The 12,227-nt window shown below is 39.8% G+C and overlaps 1 protein-coding gene across 20 annotated transcripts in view; it reads left to right on the plus strand.

Moving 5' to 3' along the window:
* Window positions 1–9,050, plus strand: part of TBC1D1 (TBC1 domain family member 1) — a 113,490-nt gene extending 104,440 nt beyond the window's left edge. For 17 of the 20 annotated variants that reach the window (XM_065060718.1, XM_065060713.1, XM_065060709.1 and 14 more), the window contains 3 exons: window positions 1,766–1,935; window positions 4,741–4,911; window positions 6,993–8,329. In XM_065060718.1, the coding sequence (XP_064916790.1) occupies window positions 1,766–1,935; window positions 4,741–4,911; window positions 6,993–7,187 (536 nt within the window). In that variant the 3' untranslated portion in view covers window positions 7,188–8,329. Of the gene's footprint in view, window positions 1–1,765; window positions 1,936–4,740; window positions 4,912–6,992 lie in introns of all 20 variants that reach the window. The other 3 variants (XM_065060711.1, XM_065060719.1, XM_065060710.1) reach the window with 1 other exon arrangement.
* The last annotated feature ends 3,177 nt before the right edge of the window (window positions 9,051–12,227 follow it).

The following is a 12,227-nucleotide window of genomic DNA, read 5'->3' on the forward strand; positions in this document are numbered from 1 at the left end:
GGTAACAAACAGGTCTCTGTTAAGTACTTGCTCTTTTAAATGAGAGAGGCATTTCAGCCCTATATTACCAGCTCAGCTCATATAGACATTCATTAACAACTTAGAGGTCACCTTGAGTTCATCTGCATGTCTTTATGGGACAGGTTCTGAATCATAAATATGCATCATTTTAATATCTTTTTTTTTTTCACTTTGTGTTTCCTAGCTATTCTTTAGCATTCCCTGTCCTAGTACAGAGCATCCCCTATAAAGCATTTTTCCATAGTTTTCAGTTTCAGTAGAGGATTGAGGCAGATGCCTGCTCTTTTGCCACTTTTCAACCATTCCTGCCTTTGAACTTTACATGGAATCAGAGTTGAAAAACGTTACACTACTTTCAGGACAAATGGCAGCAAAGTGCAAGATTTGTGGTTGGTTATTACTTGTGTTTTTCTTTCTCATAGAGAAAGAGAGAGAGGTGAAATGAGTTATGATTTCAACATTACAGGCAAAAGAACTCAAGCGGGAATTTCATTCTGATACAAATTACTAAGACAGGCCGTTAGCCAGTGTTTTCATATATTCTTTACTATATCAGAGATACCTGTGGTTTTGCTAGGAGTTGTTTCCCTTATTATGTGGTTGGTTTTTTTCCTCTATTTTTTTTTGATCAAGACATACTGTTTATTTGGTGTCATTGTGCCACTTTGTAAGTGACTGCGACTTCATTCACAGCTTCAAGTACAAGGAAGGAAAAGAGCAAGAAATAATCTGTTTAAAAATAAAAAGATATTTAGGAAATATGGAATAAAACCACAGTATCTTCTCCTTTTCCACCTCTACCAGTATCATTTCACATGTCAGATGCTTTTGCCTGTAGTGAGTCCGTCAATAAAACCAGGAGCAGATTCTGAGTTACGGTAGCAGGAAAGTCCATTGCAGGGCAATGCTGTTTATGCTGTGGGCAGATGGGTTTGTGAAGATGGGTTTCTTGTCTGATGCTTTCATTGCAGTCCTCTGTTTCTTTCTTTTATAAAGACATAGACAGCTTGTAAAGGAAAAGAAAATAAAAGAAAGGAAGCTGCACTGAAAGGTCACTGTACACTGTGGTTTCAGTGTGCTGGAATGTACATCAGGTGCTGTCACTGCAGAGCCACCTGCAATATTAACTCTTAAGCTGTATTACTAAGATTTCGGGGTACTTATTAGTGTAGCTATTAAAATATTAACGTAAGTAGTTGATACACATACTATAAGTAAGCACATGAATCTTGGAGCTGATGGAAAGTGTGCATTTAGCCTCATGTTCAGTGTTATATTACAGAGAATTTTGTAGCTTTCTGCACCAGATGAGTGAAGAACAGAACTTCACATATTTGGTTCTGTCTTCACGTGTAGTTTTCTATTCGTATTCAGATTCCCATCTCAAAAGAAAAAAACCCACAAAACTATTATATAGACAAAAAGTGGCAACACTGAGAAACTCGACTACCTGATTTATTGTGCACTTAGCTTTAATTCAAATTGGATTTTTTGGTAGAAAACTCACTAAACAAATTAATAATTTATTGTATTAGTCTAATGTGCTATTTACAGTAATAATTTTGATCCTATAAGATTTCCAAAGCCATAATCACAGTGATAAAAGCACACGTCTGGCAGCGTATATCTAGCCTTCACATCACCCTTAGGAGAAATTGTTGTCCTTGGACATTTTACTGGTTTAATATTCTTGTCTAAAAATGTGCCTGCTTGAATGTACCCTGTTTTTATTTTGTTTTCACAGACATGCTCTTTCTTCAAGGATCAGAGGCCATATTTAAAGTGGCTTTAAGCCTTTTGGGAAGCCACAAGCCCTTGATTCTGCAGCATGAGAACCTAGAAACTATTGTTGATTTTATTAAAAGCACTCTCCCCAACTTAGGCTTGGTACAGATGGAAAAGACCATTAGTCAGGTATGAAATAATCTGAATATATAAGTAGTATGCAAATAAATGCTCTTTCCTGAGAGAAAAGCCACAGCTTTGTATCCCATTACAAGCTGAGAATTCTGTTATTGTAGTTCTGAGGATGTTGAAAACTTTTGGAAGCATGTGACTTGTATAGTACCTTTATATTCATACATCTACATGTTGATTATGGTCACTTTATGAAGTCTTTCATGAAAATGAACTTACTGTTATTTTAAGTGTGCGTAAAGCCTATTATTGGCAGTAATAGTATAGCCCATACGCAGTGCATTCCACAAAAACAGCAACAAGAGGGGCTAAAAGCTGTCTGAGTCTTTCTGTCTCCAAAGAATCTTGCTCTCCAAGTCTCATTTCAGAAGCAAAAATTGACTCACAAGAGCCTCACAAATGCTGACCTTACTTACTGAAGTCAGAAGCCTGCCTAGGTTGACTTTGCCTGTACTGGTTCAGTACAACACTGCCCTTGTGTTTCTGCCAGGAGTTCAGGGGCCAGTGCAGGCCCTCGCAGTGAGCAGTGGCACCAAACACTGGCCATCCTTGATAGACTTTTTTAAATGGCAGGCAAGGAAAATAATGCAATATTGCTAATCTAGCAGAAGGCTCCAGACTATAGCTATAGGATTTGAAAAAAATCACAAATTATTGCTGTTAAGGCTTGCCTGTTTAGAAACCCTGACTGTTATGCTTGACATCTAATTTGCAGCAGGTTTTTCTGAAGGCCTTTTGTGGTCCAAACCATGGGGGGAGTGCTGCAGAGAACTGCAAATGCCTGGCAGGCACCCCGGGCCGAAGGAGATCTGCAAGGCCCGTGGGTTGATGAAGCCAGCCGGCAGCAGCACAGGGCACTGCGGGATGCTTGCGAGGGGTCCCTTCTGCTCAGAAGAGAACACGCGCTCAGATTAGGATCAGGAGCGTTGCTTCTGGTGCTTTCTGTCGAAGGAAGGAGGGGGAGAACTAGAAAGCCTGTGCGAAGGGAAGGAAAGCAAGTGACTTCTAGGGGGCAGAGGGGATGGATGTCATCTGTCAGGCTGAAAGCCTGGGGTACACAGCTCTGCAGAGACCTGCAGTGCTTGGGCAACCTGCAGAAAGGCATTGGCTTTGAGCCGAAGCAGGGAGAGATACTCTGTTGAGGCAGCTTGAACTGCTCTAGATTTAAAGTGGGCAGGTAGTGTGAGCTGAAGGGAGAGCAGTTTCCCCGCTTTGATCAGGGCTTCCTTTGAAGAGAGCAGCTGTTTGACCAGCCCTAGAGTCCATACGCAGCTCCTGGGCTAATCCACACCTCCTCGTGCCTTCTGTACCATGGCCTGTGGTTTACATGCCCTAACATGCCTTCAGTTAGCTGGCTTTCAAATCAAGCTTTTGATTTGCTTCATGTTTCCCCACTTTCAGATTTGATATGCTGGGTATGACAGCAGGGATTTCTCTCCCTTCTCAAGAGCACAGAGGCTGGAAGTGGCAGAGGTCGTGAGAGGAGCCAGCATTCTGCTCTGCTGGGTGGCACCGTTTGTTTTATTGAAATTTCAACAGTGTGTGTTCTCCAGCGATGCTCAGATTTACAGAAGGTGGAAGTTCCATATGTGTAGCCAAACTGAAATTAAAATTGTATTTGAGCCTTCTGTACTTAGATGCTTAGTGTGTGTGTTTCTGCTGCCATAAAACTATTTGAGAGACTTTTTTATACTATATGTAACAGGTGTCAGACATTTAATAAACTGATGTTTTCATTAACTTTATACAACAGCTAATATTTTGTAGATAAAGTAGATAAAATACGAAATAATTCTTGTTATTTCAACAGGTATTTAAGATAAGATTTGATTTTTGACTAATTTCCAAAAGGAATAAAGTACAAGAGGTTTAAAAATAAAGAATAACCCTCAAACTTCTATTCTTGGGCTATTTTCCAGATACATTTTAAAATCAGCTTTTGTTTCTACTGTGTTCTATGATTGGCACACTTGTCCTTTTCATTTGTCAGCCCCTTCACTGCTTTCAGAGGCGAAAAGTAACTCAAGGATATTAGAGTCATATTTCCTGAGCAATTGGAAAGCAGATGTTTGCCAAAACCCAGAAAAAGGAAAATACAATAGCAGCTTTTTTCCTTTGGGTCACTTTCTGCACCTGAATTTATTTATGTACTTTTCAAGTAAATGGTTTTGTTAATATTCATGTGTAAGGCTGAGCACTCATTTTGGTGATTCATAGTTAACAATAATAGAAATCTGCTTTGACATTACATAATGTTTCCATTAACTGTATTCGTGTAAGGATAGATTATTTCATTTTCTTTCAATCTCTAAGAGTACCGTAGAATCATAAATAAACCTAGCAAGGTTTACTGGTTTTCATTTAAAGTTTTCATTCTGCTTAGCCTTACACTTGTACCTGTGGCACATGTGCTTGGACCACACTTTTCTAAGAAAAATGATATCAAAATCCAAGCGTGACTAGGAGGGTTTCTGCCAAACTGAGATGCATTAATTTTGAAATCCCGAAAGGGGATTTCCCTACAAAGTCTACACTTCTTGAAAGCTTTACTGTAAGTGCTTTTACTGAAGTAATCAGTAAATCAGTAGCAAAGGTTTTCAGTAGATCCAGTGCCAACATATTGCACTCCACTGCCTCAGTCTTGCCATTCCCAGAGTAGGAAATGTGAATGCCAAAAATTAAGTCCTTTATTTTTTGTATGCAGTGATTAAATATCCTCGTCTAGATCCATGGATTTTAAAGCATAGAATGAGCTGTATTTTTTATCTGCACAGCACCTAATAATATTTTTATATACAACAGGTGTTTGAAATGGATATTGCCAAGCAGTTGCAAGCTTATGAAGTTGAATACCATGTGCTTCAGGATGAGCTTATAGATTCATCTTTAAATGACAATCAAAGACTGGATAAATTAGAAAAGGCAAACAGTAGCTTGCGCAAACAAAACTTTGATCTTCTGGAAGAACTGCAGGTACAATTTATAATTCATATTTAATTAACATTCTAATTTATCTATCTTTTCAGAAGAGACCAAGGCACAGGAGAGATTGGTGTTTGGTCTAGTGACTTTAAAGCGTAGCCACTTGCAATTCTATTTACATTAGCCTTTAAAGTTTAAATGCAGAAGAAATTCTGAGAGGGGGTAGATAGAGTATATTCTTGCCATTAGTGAAAAGGTGATTCATCACACTGTCTCTTCTCTTGTAATTAAACTCATAGCTGTAGAAGACTAAAATACTCAAAGTGCTTTCTCAACTTCATTTTTACATTTTCAGTCACTGCTTTATTATAGCAAGGATACTAGGCTATCAGAAATGCGAGAGCCAACAGCAGTGTTACAATTTAGAAATACATCAGATATGGATTACATTGTCTGTAAAGACATACTCTTTAGTGGAAGATTTTTTTTAACTGTTATCCAGATTGTTTAGACAATATGTGAAATAGTAATTTATAATACATGCTTGGTACCTGCTTGGTTTGCAGCATTTTCAAAGGCAGCACACCTGGTCTCTGTAGGGGTTATTCTTTGCTTAAGTCTTCAAGAAGTCAGATTTCTGGCTGCTGTATAACAGAACATTTGTTGTAAAACTTTTGACCGTGCATTTAGTTTGATGGAGAAAGAGACATCAAGGGTAGGAAGCAGATATTTCAAGCCTCAATTACTGTTACAGACATAGACTTTGTAAGATAATAGGCAAGGGAAGGAGTTCAGGTTTCTCATCCATCGGTCCTGTGTCATGACTAAAGCTAGCTAACTGTGCAGGCTTAAGCTGTGCTTAAGCTGTAAGTTCTGACCCTGTGAGATCTGAAGCTGTTTCACGTTCTAAGATGAGCCTTAGCCAGGTCAGAAGAAGAAATACTTCTCTGCAAGATATTTTCATAGAGCTTCAAGCACACGGGCAGTGACATTGTTGAATGAAGTGGGCTTTCTGAGCTGACATTCAAGATGTGATGTTCTATAGATACCTGCCTAAGGGGGTTTTCCACCCCCTCCTGCCCCTGAAGACTTTGCAGCCCTGAATAGGTTTTTACAAAGCTCCGTTCCACCTGAGTGCTGGCAAGTCAGCACCTAACATGTGGTGGGGAACTTATTAATAGCTGTCTGTGGTGCTGGAGGAATCCCTTTGTCTTGGAGGTGGGCTTCATCAGCCGCTGTTTCCTATGGTCAGCGGTGACCTATTGCTGATGAGAGGAAAATGCATCACCAAACAATGTGAGTCATGGTTTGTAAATATTTTGCCCCGAAAGGCTGAACTTTATAACCCACCATAACTGCATGAAGGGCAGCAGGCTCATCAGAAAGGCAAATAATTCCCTGAAAGCCAAGACCATCCAGTGCTCTTTTCTCCAAATGTTACCCAGTTCTGAAACTCCCAAAGAGATCTCTGCTTCTTTACCTCAGCTACAGATCTCATGTGATGAGTTTGAAAGATCTAATGCTTGTTTCATCAGGAAGTAGAATGCCCATGTGTGCAGCCTTTCAAAGGAGCATTCTGGAATTTTTCAAGATGTGTTGTCCATTTGCATATTGCACTAAAGCCCTTCCTTCCACTTTGCCTCCATATCTGGCATTTCTTGGACTCAATGTAGAGGTGAAATGAGGATGCAGCTCACAGGCTGGCTTGTCATTGCTTTGCAAAGCATGTGGAATTCAAGAAATATGACTGGCCAGAAGTGTCTCCCAGCTGACCCATGGCTTATCTTATCTGTGGTTCTTTGGTATATAATTTGCAAACTTCATAACTTTCTAAGTCATTACTTTAATTAATTACTTTGCATTATATTCTGAGTTTAATTGTGAACCAATTTCAGCAATCAAGTTGGGAGAGGTAAATTTCTTGTTACAGGCAGCAGCATAGTTGTAGTCTGAAGTACATAGATTTAATAACATTCGTACTTGCATTTTACCTTTGCAATTTTTTATTTGGAAAGTATTTTATATGTATTAATGTATCTCATAAAATAGTGTAAAGTTGGTTTCAGTTTTTAATAGATTTCCTTTTTTTTCTTCCCCTCTTCCCTTCTCCTCATTTCTTTTTGTTTTGAAAGGTGGCTAATGGAAAGATCCAAAACCTTGAAGCCACAGTAGAGCTTTTATTGACCAATGAAGGCAAACTGAAGCAGTCCATTCTCGCTCTTGAGCAGGAGCGAGCGGCTTTGCTGAAAGCAGTGGAAGAGATGCGGAAAAAGATGGGTGATACAGACGGGAAGCCTCTGCTTACTAAACACACGGATGCTGACTGACATTCACAGTTGTAATGTCAGAGCAGAGGAGCTGAGCAAAGAAACAAAGGGAAGAACTGGGTCTTTTTGTCATGATCCATGGGAATTTGACATTGTCACATTCATTGTACATGCCTTACTGTAGCAAAGCAAGATACAGGCATGGTGGCTTCCCGCATCAGAGAAGCTGCTTTCTCGGGGAGAAGGCTCTTTCTTCTTAGTATGTAGAAATACTATGAACAGTAAGATGCCACGTAATAACAAGCTGGAGAAACTTAATAGTGCGTGCAGTCATACACAGTACACTGTAAAGATGTCATGGATACTTCCATAAGTGCTTCTAAACCTAAGTGCTTTGTGTCTGTTCCATATTTTGTGTGTAGATCACCACCACATGAAATAGCACATCCTTTAGAAGGTGCATTGAAGAAATAACAGCAGTGTAAAAACTTGGAATGGGTGACTGCCCCATTGCAGCTATGCCATGGTGACATTTACAGAGAGTTTTGTGATTGGACTCGAGATATTTATGACAGTCTAATTCCCCTGCAGCTTGACTGGGTTCTGATAATGATGTTGTTTACACTTCAGAAAACTGCTTCCTGATGCTTGAAGGTGTCAAATCTATTGGACTCCAGGGAGCTGGACTTCATCATATGTAACTATGCATAATTGTGGCGTTGTTATTGGTTTTTATAAGTACGTTGTTCTAATATTTTTTGTTTAACAACAGTTAATTTAGTGTATCATTAGTTGGCATTATCTGATATACTGTATATAGTAACTGCATTGTACTTAACAAAATACACTGACATACCTGTAACTCTCGCAGCATCATCCCAGGATTTATATTCAGATTCTTCAGGTTTCATCTTATTTATTTCTGATGTGCTGTGTGATGTAAGACATCCTTTTGCTGGGAAGCTAATGCCCGCTGTCATTTTTTCCCCCCTTTATTTAGTACTCTGTGCCCACCCATCCTCTGGGAGATGTTATTCTTTAAGACTTTTTCTGAAGTAGTGGAGGCATTTCAAGAGCTTCATGTTGTGCCAGATATGCCTAAACTGCTTTATAAAGGGCAGGGCAGTTTGAATTAGGATACCATTATTTTTACAATGCGTCTGTCGAATAAGATTACACATGTAAGCAAAAAAAAAAATAAATAGACCGAACACCTCATTTTCCTTAATGCAATGAAAGTAGTTTTCAGGCCAGTGAACGTACCACTGCTATAAGTGCAATAATATCCATGTATATCAGGTGATTTGGGTTTGCTTCAGAATTAAGAATAGTACCATATTCAGTCCCCAAGCACAGGCTAATAGGCATCAGTGTTTTGTTGTGGTGGAGACTGACCCAGGAAATGTGACTTTTCTTTTTTCTTAAATGGATGTTTTTATTTTCAGACTTTCAAAGCCCACAGTTCATTTTCTCTGACTAGCAATGTAGAAAAGGGTTTGGTTTGCTTTTTCCTTTTCTCATGCAATTCCCCCCAACACATCATGGTTGTAGTTTAATAGGAGAGCTGCACCTTTCATCTACTGTGCAGAACAAATATGTCTATGTAGGTGAAAATAAGAGAGAATTTACTTTTCAATTTCTAGAAGCTTTGTTTGACTTTGTCTTAAATTTGTCTGGTTCTTGCAAATTCACTCCATATTCACTTAGTATTCAAAGTCCACATAAATCACTTATTAATCCATTTACCTCTTAGGCTTATTTTTTTATTTGGAAATCCATATTGAAGCTCATGCTTCATGTTTAAAATCTTGTCATAATGGATCTCATACTGTTAGAGCACTCAGTAATACTGCATTTTTACAGCATAGTGCCATAATTCATACACTGACTTTTTAACAAGAGCAATAAAAATAATAACAATAATCTATGCCTACATCTATGTTTGTACATTTTTTGACATTTAAAAACAAAAACATAGTTGGCGGGGTGACAGTTCAGAACCATGTAAGAAGAGACTTTCCCTGAAAGTACAATCTGCAGTGGTTATTCATGAAAACTCTAAGTCCTCAGACTCATCTAAATGTGCAAAGTATCCAGTTCTGATCTTGGAACCTACATCTCGGTGTGTTGACTAAGGTGAAGTACGTTCCACATGACTCCAGGGATGCATTCCTTTTTGTCATGTTTGCTTCTCTACCAGTGTGAGTGGAGGACTGCTTCTAGTCTGAAGCCTTTTATTGTGAATTTGTGTGATTTCAGAAGCAAGTGCACTTAGATGGTCCCTGTTGCACCCACACTTGTGTCTGGCCGGATGTTGTCATTGATCCTGACCTACAGACTTGGCTTCCCAGCTTGACCTTAGACCTGCCTCGCAACCACAGCCTTGCAAGGTGACCTGGGCTGTTGATGTGCTTTGCTTGCCCTTTTTGGGTATTGTGGGACAGCCCCCCGGTCAGTAAGTTGCTCCCCTTGCATGTGACCCTCAGCTCCTGGCACACATTCCCCTTCAGAGCGGCCCCTGCCCTTGCTGCTCCCCAGCACACAGCCCCACTGCACAGCTCAGGTTACACGTCTCCATTGCTTCCGATGCCAGTGCTGGGCCGGTCAGAGCTTGCTGAGGTGTCTCTGCGTGCCCCCACTCTTCACTGAGCAGGCAAGCCCGTTCTCTCAGAGCTCGTGTAGGCTCCTCCAACACAATGGTCGCCCTGTGTAAAAGGTCCCTTACGGGTCTCCCATCTGTTTCAAAATACTGTGATCATGTTTTTTTCCACTTCAAACAGTGCACCATATTTGCACACTATGTTGATGACACCAAAAAAGCGCCTAAAACAAAAAGAATGCATTTGGGCTACAGCTGGATGAATGCCATGGTTGCTTGAGGCTCCTTAGATCATTGCACAGTATTTACACTGTGTCACACCCTGTGATGTGAAGTAATTTTTCTTTAACAGAGCTTGACTAGAACAGGTACGTGGGAGGGAGACGAGCGCCGGCAGCCGAGCCAAGCGTCGGGAGCGCAACCCAGGCCTTGCCTTGGGAAGGCACATGTGTGGCTCACACCCACGCGGTTTTACATAACCTGAATGAGGGTGGATCACTGGGTACTCATTTGCTCATGCAGCTGCCAGAAAACGTTCCTTTCATCTAAATGAACTTGAGGCTGCAAGAATTCGGCGCCTCAAAGTAGGTCTTTTCAGCATAACCCAAAGCAAGTCAGTAAGTACTTCATTATGGAGAAGACTCCACTTATTCCTTTGTATAAATGGATTTTTAATTCTGTCTAATTGTATCGTATATTTCCATGGTGTTAGAAAAGCTTTGGGGCTATAGACACTAAAAGATGATGAAATTCCTTTAACAGAGAGATGATTACAACAGGCACTCTGGAGAAGCTTGTACTAGCTCCCCATTGCTGACTTTACAGGACTCCAAAGAGATTTTAAGAAATTTTCCTGACATTTCTAATGTATTATATTTCACAAGTAGGAATTGCTGCAACAGAAGGAGATGGAAGCAGGACTCTGCTTTCGATATAGGAATGAAGTGTCCAAAAAAATGTTCTGACAATGATCATACTGATCCAAGGCTCAACTGGATGCCGCCTTCTTTCTGTTGCTGTCTAGTACTCTTCTGTAATACCTTTCTATTTGTTTACATTTCACACTAGACTGCTTGTCTACAAAGGAGATATAAATGCATTTTTCATTTTCCAGATAAAAGCAGAATATAATAATTACCTTTCGTATCTGTCCTGTTACTAATGAGATGGTGAGTTTCCATTTCTCACTAGTTATTCACAAGTCAGTCTAATCAAGATGGTCCTCAGGAAAAACATCCTCTTGCTGCAGCTTTATTTGCTCTACTTCTCTTGAAAGCTGGTGGGTTTTTTTGTTGTTTGTTTGGGTTTTTGTTGTGTTTTTTTTTGGTTGGTTTGTTTTTTTTGCTGTTCAGCTAGCATTTAAGAAGTTCCCAAGTTCTGTTTTCTCAGATTTTTTTTCATAAGCTGTTACAGGTTGAATGAACACTCGTATATAGTCTTTTTCCATGTTTCCAACATCTGATGCTTTGGAAGTTGTTGGCTCTTTAGACAGTGAAATGTCTTGCGTTGTCAAGGATTTGGACTTGCCAAGGCAACAGGTGAATCAAAGAGCGTGTTCTTCCGTGTGCTAGTTGAGGTGAGCTGAGTAGTTTGAAGAGTTGGCCACCGATTGGGACTTTGAGCTCATGAAGCCGTAGATTCTTGATGGGATTAGTGGTGCAGGTATGTCTCCCGAGCTCATTATTTGCTGTTTTCTCTTAGGGCATATCACAAAAATATCCAATCCCAAGATAAACTAAACCAAACCTGAAATGTGGTTGCAGTTACCTATCTAAAGGCCCGCTACTCTGTGTCTAGTATTTTTTTGTAAGGAATCTCAAATAGTGGTTTCAGAGGTTAGATGCCAAGGTAACAGGCAGATACATTGGAACAGTGAACTTTGCAATTGGCAAAGTAGCAGTACAAGTAACAGTATGTAAGTAAGGAGTAATTATAAAGCATTTGGAGTGCATTCTATACAGTAAACTTGTCAAGAAGATTGTTAAATAAACATTGTGCTTATTCTGAGAGAAGGAAAATCTAAGATGCTTATCAAAAATGGAAAGAGATGGGCTGTTGAGAAGGGAGTATGTAGGGCCAGCCATGATGCTGTCAGGATCTGCAGTAGGATGTCAACATACCATAAAGAAGTAAGAGTGCAAATACCCATTGAGCTGAGAGGTAATACAGGTCTCAGCATAGGGAAATAATCTGGATAAGCCTCAGAAAACCTTTCAGGTTTTTTGCAGTTCCTGATGGAGTTCATAGAAGGAGGCCTCAATGCAAGCAAGGTTTCTCAGATGAAGAAAATGTGCTGTTCTTCTCAAAAAGTGGAGAAAGTCGAATAAGACCTGATCACATAACCCAGTCATCTGGTCAGGAAAGGTAGCTTCCTGCTAGAGTGGAAAATAAAAGAAGACTTTTAAAAATGAGTATATCCTCCAGTAGCTTCTGGCATATCTCTGAGATACACTGATGTCTTCATGAGAACAAGCTTCAGTTTCAATAATAAACAACACTTA

This window comes from Columba livia, chromosome 4 (assembly GCF_036013475.1).
Source record: "Columba livia isolate bColLiv1 breed racing homer chromosome 4, bColLiv1.pat.W.v2, whole genome shotgun sequence".
Lineage (NCBI taxonomy): Eukaryota > Metazoa > Chordata > Aves > Columbiformes > Columbidae > Columba > Columba livia.